This window comes from Schistocerca serialis, chromosome 4 (assembly GCF_023864345.2).
Source record: "Schistocerca serialis cubense isolate TAMUIC-IGC-003099 chromosome 4, iqSchSeri2.2, whole genome shotgun sequence".
Lineage (NCBI taxonomy): Eukaryota > Metazoa > Arthropoda > Insecta > Orthoptera > Acrididae > Schistocerca > Schistocerca serialis.
This window is the reverse complement of record NC_064641.1, coordinates 81,303,860-81,316,476: the sequence shown is the minus strand read 5'-3', so window position 1 is coordinate 81,316,476 and position 12,617 is coordinate 81,303,860. Positions and strand designations below refer to the sequence as shown.

The 12,617-nt window shown below is 35.4% G+C and overlaps 1 protein-coding gene across 2 annotated transcripts in view; it reads left to right on the top strand.

Moving 5' to 3' along the window:
• Positions 1 to 4,678: 4,678 nt before the first annotated feature.
• LOC126473456 (zinc finger protein 846-like) overlaps positions 4,679 to 12,617 on the top strand; it is a 64,791-nt gene continuing 56,852 nt past the window's right edge. The window contains exons 1-3 of one of the 2 annotated variants that reach the window (XM_050100517.1): positions 4,679 to 5,145; positions 5,263 to 5,346; positions 11,539 to 11,705. In XM_050100517.1, the coding sequence (XP_049956474.1) occupies positions 5,281 to 5,346; positions 11,539 to 11,705 (233 nt within the window). In that variant the 5' untranslated portion in view covers positions 4,679 to 5,145; positions 5,263 to 5,280. Of the gene's footprint in view, positions 5,347 to 11,538; positions 11,706 to 12,617 lie in introns of both variants that reach the window. The other variant, XM_050100516.1, reaches the window with a different exon arrangement.

Below are 12,617 nucleotides of genomic sequence, written 5' to 3'. Positions count from 1 at the left end.
TTATACATTTCTGTCTGGCACATAGGGATCGACTTAACGGCTCAGCTCTGTTGAACACTCACACTGACATCGATTGTCCTATTGATGTAATAAACCAATTTGCCATGAAGAATAGACACATAGAATTCATCATTTAAGGAAGAGAACCACTATTGTAACTTTTTATGTTATAATATGGCATTGTCTTGTATATGTGTATAATCAGTTTAAATAAAACTTTCTTATATTTTGCATGCAACTTGAGTATTTTTTATTATGGTAAAAGTAAAGGTAGCTCAAGAAAGCTTTAGCTTGAGGTTTTTCTGTATCTGCCACTGGGGGAGGGGGGGGGGGGGGATTAAATTGAAAGTTTTCCTCCCTTTTCTAAAAACTGTCACATGTAGCATCAGCAGAGTACTTGGAAGGCTCAGTATTGATATGGTGTTTAAACCAGTGAGGAAGATGCATGAACATTTAATACTGCAGAGCACCTACACCTAATGCTCACACAGCAGTAGTATACAAAATCCTTTGCACATGTGGTCAAGCGTGCTTAAGAACTAAAAAAGAAGCACTAGCACCCATCATAAGGAACATACAGGCAGTTATCACATGGGCAACACAGATAAGTTGGCAGTGACACATCATGCAACTGGGCCAGGGAACCATCAAATTCCTTTCTCCAATACTATGCTTTTATCAAGATCCAAGTTAAGTAAACAAGTTATGGCCCTTAATGCTAAATAAAGCAAACAGTACCAAGTCTTCCCTACTAAAAGCTCAGTAGCACTTTTTGGTGCAACTTGAAAATCTTAGATTAGTGTTTTAGGGTTGAAAATCTTAGACAGTGATCTGATGACATCACAAACTGACCATTGCCTGGATATATGTATAAACAGTTAAGCTTGCTGAGCTTTGTTGAGCATTGCTTTCTGCATTGTTATATGCCCTGATGATGTCTGCTGCATTGGAAGGAAAAATGTTAGACAGAAATACAGCTCGGACCATGGCCTAATACCCATAGAACAAAAGTCACCAAGGACACAAAACTGGCCTTGACAGACTGTATTGTATGGTATCATATTATTTTACTTTTCTTCTCACTCATGAAATTTTATCAGTATACAGTTGTATGAGTTTGAAAATCAACAAAGGTCCTAAAATAAAGTAGCATATTAATCGTAAAAGCATGAGCTAAACCTGAGCTTTATTAGCTTTTAATAACCAGATATGTCTATGATACTGCTTTGTCAGCAACACTACATCTACATAGTGACTGGAAAAATTCTCACTTTCATCATCACAGCTTCCTCGGAGAAAAACTCCTGCACATTTGGAAAATGAATAGTAATATATTACTGTATGTTTCTGAATGAATGCAAGCAAGTGCTTTGATGTTACTATAAACTCATTTACAGTAGACACAAAATATTAGCAACTGTTATATTTTATGTTAACTGTAAAGAAGGATAAGTTTTAAAAAACCTTATTTTGTAACACTGAAGAAAGAAACTAATTCTCAAGAAACAGTTTTTGATGTTGCTGAACAACAGTTATAGAATATTTTTTAATTGAACACGATGCCATTTGACTGTACTGTTGTGTATTTAATTAAGACCCAGTTTTATCCATTTTCAAGTGATCAAGTTTATGTCATTAACATATATTGCAGCACATCAATATTAGGCTTGACGTCCTGATAATTAAATAAACAACAGTACGGTCAAATGGTGGTGTGTTCATTTAAAAATAATTCTGAAGATCTTAAAGGAGAAGTTTATTCTTTATTTATTAAAATGCATAAAATATGGAATTAAATTTCACTACTTGCACTCCACTCATATTTATTCCAGATCTCTCTGGCTCTGTAATACTTAAGAGTCTCATCTTTTACCTTAATACTGCACTACACCTTTCATTTGTTCAGTTAGTTCTAAGAGCTACAGATTAAGCCCCATTTTTTACTGTTTGAGACATGGACATGTGTAGCTCTACTTGCTACAACTGTGCTGCTTAAATAATTTTGTTTTGTTTTGTTGTATTTTCCAGCAGACATGTAATGAACTTCGCGTATAAAAATTAAAAATAGCTTTTTCATACCATATTTCACTTAACTTCATTATTCATGACATAATTTACTTATTGCTCATGATAAGAGAATATTAACTTCATACACATAAATCATTTTGTCTAAAGGAATATTCACAATTTATCACAATTTATGATACCCATAAGTTTCAAGCATGTCTAAATTCAAACCAGCTAAAATAATTTGTTTTAAGACTGACATAATTTATTAAATTGCCATCATTTTCCTATTTGAAACAAATATTTTACTTTGTCCAAAAACTTGATATTTCAAAAATAGTTTGTATTCAAAATTTTCATGTTCAGAAGGTACCAATCAAGATGTAATTCTTTCAAAAATTATAATTTTGTAGCCCCAGTTTTTCTCTTTCTAAAAATGTATACTTGTACTAAAATAACATGTTAGTTTGTTAGTTATTCCAATTAGAAAATTTTACTTTCTAGAATATTCTTGATGAACTTGGGAATCCCTGTGCACACTAGAACATATCTCTATAAGCACTTGTTATTTTGCCATTTTCTAATTTTACAGCTTTTCAATTAACAAATTTACTTCACTGCCTATTGTATCTTTTTCCATCTTTTATGTTAATATCAAAATGCAATAGTCTTGCTTTGTATCATTTTGTAGTTTCTGTAATATGAACGTCTGTAAATAGGCATTGCATACGTAGCTTCAGTCAGTTGCTGTCTAGTCATCATGAATGGAAATCTAAGTTCTGATGTTCACTAGACAAGTAATAGTCTACTTAGCTTACTGACCTGTGATGTTAAGTTGAAGTTGTTCATGACAAACAGGCTGATCATCTAAAGTTTTTATGGACGTGACTAAAGTGAAAGTTAATCTTAATTGGATTGTGTATCATCATTTTGTAACTGTTTAAAACTCCTTATAATTGTCAAGTAGAAGAAAGGTAAAAGAATAAATTCTGCAAGTTTAACAAGCAAACACATCACATCCGTAAATTACATTTGGCGCCCTTTGCGGATGAAGAGTAATGAAACGCTGTCATTGCAAAAGAACTCTCGAATAAATGGATTGCAAGTATACTAGTGATTAGTTTAGTGATTATATTAGGATGGAGTGGACCTAGATATGGAAAGCTGTAAATACCACAACCATGTTTGGAGAATATCAACCAATGGGAAGATTCCTGGATGTAAATGACTGTTTATGATGTACAAGACAAAGCAACAGTGGGAGCAACTGGAAAAAAATTTAAGGTAAAAGCGTTTATTTTGCTCAATGTTTAATAACTATTGGCAAAATGAGTGACACAGGAGTTGATATCTGACAGTAGGGGGGGACAGACTAAAAATTTCTAATCAAAATAATGTCGTAGTGAAAAGTGAACTTTAACCTAAGAAAGCAAAGTCTATCAGAAATCAGACAGGGAACATCAAGGAATCTTTGGACAAGGATTGCAATCAGTTATTACTCAAAATCTGTCAATTACTAATGCAGTTGAGATTAGTAATGAAAGAAAGTAGTCGTGAAATCAGTCAGAAATTGGGCAAAAATAGTACTGAAGTGAATTCATTATTGCATAAAAATAGTAGTGTAATCATTGTTTCAAATGTAAAATTGGACAAAAATTGTAGTCCCATAAGTAGTGTAAATTCGAAATTATACCAGATTAGCAGAGATGTTAGTAATTTAAAATCAGATTTGAACAATGGCATTCATGATTTGAAAATTGAATTGGATCAGAAAATGAATAGGATTAAGTGTGTTTTTAACAATTAGATAGATTCAGCAATGACTTATTTCAAAAGAAAAAGTCAAAAGGTAAATGAACATTTGTAATCAAGATTATTATCTTTCAGTAATGATCATGTGTCCAGAGGAAATGAAATTGCAGATAATATTGTAATAAGCAGATGTAAATCATTGTTCATTTCTGTCAGGCCATTAATAAATAAATAATAATGCAAACATCTTCTAATGAAAATAAAATTATATTGATTTCCAAGCTAGAGAAAATAGATAATGATCATCTAAAGAATGTGAAGGTAGGTAAAGAAAACATAAATTCAAATGTTGACACAGTTAATGACATTACTGTTGAATGCCAGGTGAAGAGGTAGCTCAAAATCTGGTAATGCATAAAAAGATTAATAAGTGCAACTATTTAGGACCAGTATAAGCAAAGCTGAGACAAAGTGTGTGACAGGTTGGAAATGAAAAAAGTTAATAAAGTAAATGGAACTATGATTAACTTCACATTTTTAATTAAAGCAGGAATTTTTGAAAATGGCAACAAACAGCAAATTAAATAAGGTATATAATTTAGGTTTGAAAGTGATGGCACTGTTTAGTGGATATGTATTATGTTCTGTAAAATGTTCAGCAATTTTGAGGGTTGCAGTAATGTAGCTCATAAGCAAATGACTAGTAAATTATTGATTTGTGTAGGTATGTATAAGGTTTATCTGCATAGTCAAATGAGATGTGTTAATTCATTTGGGTGCCAATTGAATGTGCCAAAGATATGTTTATTTGTATTACACTGGAATTTGAGAGGGCAGAAGAAAAATTTAAAATGATACACCCTTAGATATTTTAAACCACCTTTCTTTTTTTAGTGCTTGTAACATAGCTCTTCTGCTCCCACCTGCTGTGGTGTATGGACATATTTTTGTTTTCTATGTGTCTAACAATTACGAAGTGGATAACTAATGAAAGAAAAGTATTTTATTTCTATGAGCTTCAAATACATCTGTTTCCCCCCAATGTGCACCATGAACCATTGCAGGAAATCTTCAGATGCATGGGAATAATCCTCAAGAACACCACTGCCATTTCATCATTGGCATTGTCATACTATGAGAGAGAAGATGTACTTGTCATCAGTAGGAAGAGAACTTTCAAGACTAATAAGTTCAAATTTATGTTGCAGAAAGTTAAAAGCAGTACCTATCGACATGTCCAGCATGGTGTTTGTGTAAAAGAAAAAACTTTGCCAATCAACAAGTGCTGCTGAGTAGTGTACTGCCATCATACCTTTCTCTGGTGCCAAAATTAATTGTATGTTTATGCAGTGGTGAACGCTCCTTGGATGGTGACATGGAGAGAAAGTACATAATTATTATTTAAATGTTATATAATTGTATGTTTTATAATCTTTCATTATATTAATTATCAATGTCTTTTTTGCATTTTATGATTGGAATATTGTTTTCATCACAATGGAGGAGAAGCAGATATATGGTATGCATAAACCAAAGAGGATTAACTGGAGAATTAATATCAAGAAGACTGAAGAGAATGACTTGAAGGTAGGAAAATTTTCAACACACTATTTGCATGACTGCACTTATTAGTGCCTCTTCCAAGAATAGTCATAGCACCTTTTCCTCTTTACATCCCAATTTGAAGCATTCTTTTCAAAAAGGTAGATATTTATGTTAAGAAATTATTTTGATGTTAAGTGGCTGTATATGCAACTAACGCACTACAGATTAGGTTGTGAAATGGTATCATCATTGTTTAAAAAAGGATGTTTTATTCCTCAATTTTCAGTTATCTAATTATTTTATTGAGAGTGGCAGAAATGAGTACATCAGATAGGTCCATTGTTGATGATCCATTAATGAATATGCAGACACAAGATGTTTCCGACAACAACATAACAGCAAATGACAGTGAAGTTGGAAATGTCAATCACTATGATGGTGGCCAGCTATAGCCTTTAAATGCTATGGCCACAGTGACAGCAATGTTGTAATCTGTGATGCTACCACAATTATGGTAGAGGAAATGTTTTCTCAATTTTTGCTGGGAAGCATTTTCTCCCATGGTGAGAATGACAGGCTTGAGTGATGTGCAAACTTAAATTCAACAGGAATAATCACAAATATATAAGAATTTGGACACTCTGACAGGTGTTGTAAGCAAGTTGCAGTCAGTATGTAAAGGTTTACCAGATGAACTACATGCATTGTCATTGCAACTAAATTATTTAAATTTGAACACACAGTTTGTGCAAAAAGAGCATGAAAGAATTGAAAAAGATGTAAAAGAATTAAAGAATAGGGCTGAAGCAGGTATGCTTGACCAAGGTGCAAAAGGTAGTTCAGGAAGTAGTCAAGGAGACAATGAAGGAAAAAGAGAACGAACTATTGGCTAGGACAGATTTGGGCATTAAAGCAGGGGAGGAAAAGTTGTGGAGTAGCCCAATCAGTGTTGCAGAAGTAATAAAAGAATGTCTGATGCCAAGCAGTCAAGTTCCATTAGACTGGACAGATAATCCTAGTACTTACGTGCAGTTTGTCACAACCCCGTCAGATGAAGTAGACAGAAGTTACAATATGCAGCAGATGGCGCTAACTACTGTACCTGTCATGCAGCCATACTCAAAATATAATCCCGTGTACCAAAACAATGCCACACCACCAACAAAGACTGCTGCATGTCGTTCCACTCTATTAGGTGACTGAGGTTTTTACTACATAGATAACTCCCTGTTCCTTCATTGGAAGCAAAGGAGTGAACCTGATGGTGTCCATAATGGCCTTTCATAATGTATTGCACAGAAATAGGAAAGAGACACACCAGGCGATGTCTTGCTATGGGCCATGGACATGGCATAAAGATACCACACTTATGAACAGTTTAAGAGAGAATTTTTGGATAAATTTTTGTCTCCCATGGTACAGGAGAGGTTGCGCTTTGAAGGTTTTAATCCATCTCTATTCAATAACACACATGGGGGGGAGGTGGTATTTGAATAACACTCTATACTGGAAGAATGAGATCTCGCATGTGCACATGTTAAAGATTTTGAAAAGCCATCTGCCAGCCCACAACCATGAAAAATTAATTACCGTTCCAGAGCATGACATAAAGTATTTTTTATCAGTAATTGATTCCATTCAGCATATTAATGAGGAAGGGCCAGTGCAAACACAAAATGTCAATGCATAGGTTGAGCCTCCAAGATTTAGTGAACAGCAAGGTTGAAATGGTGGCTATAACCAACACAGTTGGCAACTGTGCTCACCTCGTAACAATGGTAATAGGAACCACTTTGGCAATGGGAAAGGCCAAAAATATGAACAATGTTGCAAGAACAATCAAGGGCAAAATTTTAACCAATTGTGTTATACTGATCATAGAGGGTACAGCCAGCAGATGCGCAGTGCACTGCCAACTCATGGCAATAACCACTGTGGTAGTTGGAAAGTACAAAATGCAAAGAGAGAATCAGACAACCCGCCAACAGCTGATTATAGTGAACATAACCCCAATTACATTTCAAATAGAGGGCAAAGCCATCAAGGTTTTGAATCAAGAGCTGCACAAGACACCAGTTGGAAGAACCAAACCCATGACATACACTTAGTTGACATCACCTCAGATGAGGAGGTCGATACCGTGATTAGCCAGGAAAACTTAAACAGGTCTCAATAAGCCCCTGTTCGATGATCAGTAGAGGGGGTGGTGGCATAAAGCTAATGAAAAACTGTTTTATTAGATGTGATCAGAATGGAGATATCAAAGACGAATTGTGCCAGGAAGATACCACTAACCATGAAAGGGAAAGTGAGGAAACAGTGTAAGCAATAGTTACTGCCCAAATATTCAACTTAAATGCACCTAAGCATCTAGATACCAGCACCATGACTAACGTGATATCTGAGGGATTACTAGATGAAGTGCAAAAGTGAGGCTGCATACCAACACTTCCAGTTCAGAACTGCAAATCACAGATAGCAGTAGGAAGCAAGTCTAAAGGAATCGAACTGCAAGCATTAATCCCTGTTAAAATTGATAATTTTCCTTTACAATGTATTTTCCTAGTGGTTGAGAAATTGATGATAAATTGCCCTATTGGTATGGACAGCTTTAGAAAATATCAGACTCAAATTGATATAGAAAAAGGGAAATGACCAAAAATTCCCAGTAGATTTTGTTGAAACAAACACCAATGAAAATAAATAAAAGCATACCTCAAATATCCACTTCAATTATTTTATCCAGCTGTTATTCTTTTTTAAATATACAAGAGGTTAAACAGCTACTAGAGGACATAGATCCTATAACTAGGTAAGTGAGTCTGCATGTTAGACTGAAGACCAAAATGTGGAGCTTCAGGAATTGATAGTCAGATGCCCCATGTTTTTGGGAGATGCCCTGGCGTAATAAAAGGACTCTTATCCACATAAGGATTTGTGAGAATTTGACACTAGGAAAAGTTAACATATGTTAAAGAACCAAAAAGTAGTATATCATACACAAGATGACACAGTTCATTTGAACCTGTATATCACAATTTTATGCTTAGTATTAAGGAAAGATTTTCTCATACTTATTTCATGTTTGTTAATCGAATAGAATGTAAGTTTCAGTTATTTAAGATTTTGATTAAATGTACATGAGTCTTAAAAGGCTCTGAAAACACTTCCATTGCTGAGTGTGAGATTTATTTTAATAATCTGTGCATTCTCTAAATGCACTGTAGTAATATGCCTGAAACACAAAACACATGATGTAGTGAAGAGAGGGAGACACTATGCACGCATTGTGTGGCTAGCTTACAATTCAACAGCCACTGCGCATGTGCACAGTACAACATAATGCTTTGCATAGCTGGCTGACTAAAGCAAATTATCAAATGAACATCAACCAAACTGTATTTTATAAACTTCATAATACAACTTAACTAGTATAGAAATTAAGAGTCTACATTCTAAAGCTAAAACTAAAAGGAGAGAAGGAATATTTACAGTGAATGAATTAAGAAAAAAGCTATCTATGAAAAACTATCTACACTATATTACTGTGTGTAGCTCGTATACATTTACGAGTGACTATATACAAGTTACACCTACATCTACATAGATATTGTGCAAGCCACCATACAGTACATGGGATAGGGTACCCTGTACCACTGCTTGTCATTTCCTTCCTTTTCCACTCGCAAATAGAACAAAGGAAAAGAAACTGTGTATATGCCTCTTTATTAGTCCAATTTTTTTGTTTCAACATGGTCCTGTCATGCGATGTATGTTGGTGACAGTATAATCATTCAGCAGTCATCTTGAAATACAACTTCTCTAAATTTTCTCAATAGTGTTTCTCAACAAGCATGTTACCTTACTTACAGGGATTACATTTGAATTCCCAAAGCATCTCTGTGACACTTACATGTTGTTCGAACATACTGGTAACAACAAATATAGCAGCCCGCCTCTGAATTGCTTCAATGTCTTCTTTCAATTCAACCTGGTGTGGATCCAAAACACTTGAGCAGTACTCAAGAATAGGTTCCACCAGTGTCCTGTATGCTGTCTCTTTTACAGGTGAACCTCTCTTTCCTAAAATTCTCTCAATAAACTAAAGTCGACCATTCGCCTTCCCTACCACAGTTCTCACATGCTCGTTCCACCTGATATCGCTTTGCTGCATTAAGCCGAGATATTTAAATGACTTGACTGTGTCAAGTATGTCACTCGTAAGACTGTATCTGAACATTACAGGTTTGATCTTCGTACTCATCTGCATTAAATTACATTTTTCCACATTTAGGGCTAGCTGTCATTCATCACACCAACTGGAAATTTTGTCTAAGTCATCTTGTATCTTCCCAAAAGTCACTCAACTTTGACACCTTACTGTATAACATGGCATCATCAGCAAACAGCCACAGATTTCTACCCATCCTGTCCACCAAATCATTTATGTATATAGAGAACTGCAGTCATATCACACTTCCCTGCAGCACTCCTGATAATACCCTTGACTCTGATCAACAATCGCCATCAATGACAACATACTGGGCTCCATTATTTAAGAAGTCTTTGAGTCACTCACATATCTGTGAACTTATTATGCTCACCTTCATTAACAGCCTGCAATTGGTTACCATGTCAAATGCTTTCCAGAAATCTAGAAATGTGTAATCTGCCTGGTACTCTACCTCGATAGTTCTCAGCATATCACTTGAGAAAATGGTAAGCTAAGTTTCAGATGAGTCATGCTTTCTATAACCATGCAGATTCATGGACATAAGCTTCTCAGTCTCAAGAAAGTTTATTGTATCTTAACTAAGAATATGTTCAAGGATTCTGCAGCAAACCAATGTTAGGAATATTGGTCTGTAATTTTGTGGGTCCATTCTTTTACCTTTCTTGTATACTAGAGTCACTTGTGCTTTTTTCCAGTCACTTGGAACTTTGTACTAGGTGAGAGATTCATGACAGACGCAAGCTAGGTAAGGGGCCAATGCCGTTGAGTACTCTGTGTAAAATCGAACTGAGATTCTCTCTGGACATGGTGATTTATTTGATTTCAAATCTTTCGGTTGTTTCTCTGTGCCAGGTATGCTTATTACTATCTCATCCAAACAGAAATCTGTCTGATAGTCAAATAATGGTATGTTTATACAATTCTCCTGTGTGAACGATTTCGACTTTCGTTTTGCTACCTACTACTGCCTCACCAGGCTGGTCAACAGGGGACTGAATGGAAGCCTTAGACCCACTTAGCAATTTTACATACAGCCAGAATTTTCTCAGGTTCTCTGCCAGATCTTTTGCTAAGTTTTGATAGTGGTAGTAGTTTTATTCTTCGTTTATAGATCTTTTCACAGATGCAGGAATCTCTACTAACCTTCGCTTGTCATTGTTTATGCGTTCCCTTTTGAACAGAAAGTCCACCAGCATCTGATTCCTCAGCATCTGGTGAATCCGATTATTAAACCATGGTGGTTCTTTTCAATCCTTTATCCACTTACTAGGCACATAACTCTCCAGACCAGGCTTTACAATCTGCTCAAACTTTGCCCATAATTCCTTTACATCCATCTTTCAGGAAATAAGCAATGCCAATTCATTGTGTAAGTGAGATGTTAATAACTGCTTACCTGCTCTATCTAGCAGAAACACTCTCCTAGCCTTCTTGACTGATTTATTAACTTTCATAATCATAGTTGGTATAATGACATCATGATCGCTAATTCCCATTTCTGTACTGACATTGTCGATAAGGTCCGGCCTATTTGTAGGTATAAGGTCTAAGATATATCCATTGCATGTCGGCTGCTGAGCTAGTTGCTCAAGACAGTTTTCAGAAAATATGTTCAAAAGTATTTCAGATGTGCTGTTTGTCTGTAAACCCCCCACCACCACCACCACCACAATGAATCCATAGGCATCCCAGTCCATACTCAACAGGTTAAAGTTGCCTCGCCATTGACTGCGGACTTCCTTTCAAAGACTCTAGAACTGTCACAGCAGAATCATATGGCCAGTAAAAACAACCAACAATTAACTTGGTTTCACTTACACCTGTTCATCTGTTATATGCAACCAGATGACTTCACTGTCGCATGCAATATTGATCTCAATAGAGGCAATATTTTTGTCAACTGCAATGAACAATCCCCCTCCTATGCCCTCTAATCTGTCTCTCTGATATACATTCCATGACTTGCTAAATATTTCAGAGCTTTCCACTTCACGTTTCAGCCAGCTCTTGTTCCCAAGAATAATTTGAATGTGAGAACTTTCCTGGAGGAAAGGAGGACATCTATGTTCAACGAAGAATGGAATAGATGTAAAGTTCTGAATAAATTGCAAAAGATAATGAGATTGTGCCCTGCCTACAACAACACTTTTGTCTTCAGGTGCAAAAGGTAAATTAAAACAACAACTGGCTTATAAACATTTGCGGTGTTATTGTATGAGACGATTGATGAATACATCTGCCTACTAATGGAAAATGAATATGTGTACATTGAAAAAGTGAAGTGTTAGTAGCCATTGAGCAACTATGTGCATAATTTTATGTTAGTATTAAGTTTCCTTCCAGTGAACATTGCATGGACACATACTTGGATAAATAAGGAACACAATGGTTTGTGTTAGGTACGAAAGCAAAAGGGCTGCGCTATACTATAAATAACTATAATTATAAAAATATGTGTCTGATTGTGATAGTGTGAATGTGTTGCATATGAAAAGGCTGTAGTATGTCAGACATTATAAAAGTTAAATTGAAGTCTCATACTACCAAACCACGAGGGGGTCAGACCAGATATAAATACCAGTATTGATAAGAGCACCAAGCACATGTGTTCATGGTGCATTTGCACATGATGACAAGCTACCCAAACATTGCCTTACAGCTATTCACTAACACAACAACATATTTATACACATCATGATACACAAGAGTGACATCCTGTAGTGAAAAATGCATAAATTACAAACAATCAAGGACAATCAGTGCTGGCATTTTCAAACAGTTGATGTTGATGACTTGTGTAATATGGTACTATAAGGTCAGAATTTACCAGTAGGTAAGAAACACTAAATGAGTGAGTGAGTTCCATGAAGTTTTCTTCTCTTCAACAACTGGAATGACGGACACTCGCATCAGATAGGATCTATGAATGAAGGTTTATGCACATCATGTGAAACTTACATACACACATTGTCCTGTTAATGCTGAAAGATGAAACTTAAATTGGATTGACTAATGTCTTTATGTAAAGCAAAACTATGTGAATACAAAACTTAAAAATACCATATGCTCATAATGGACA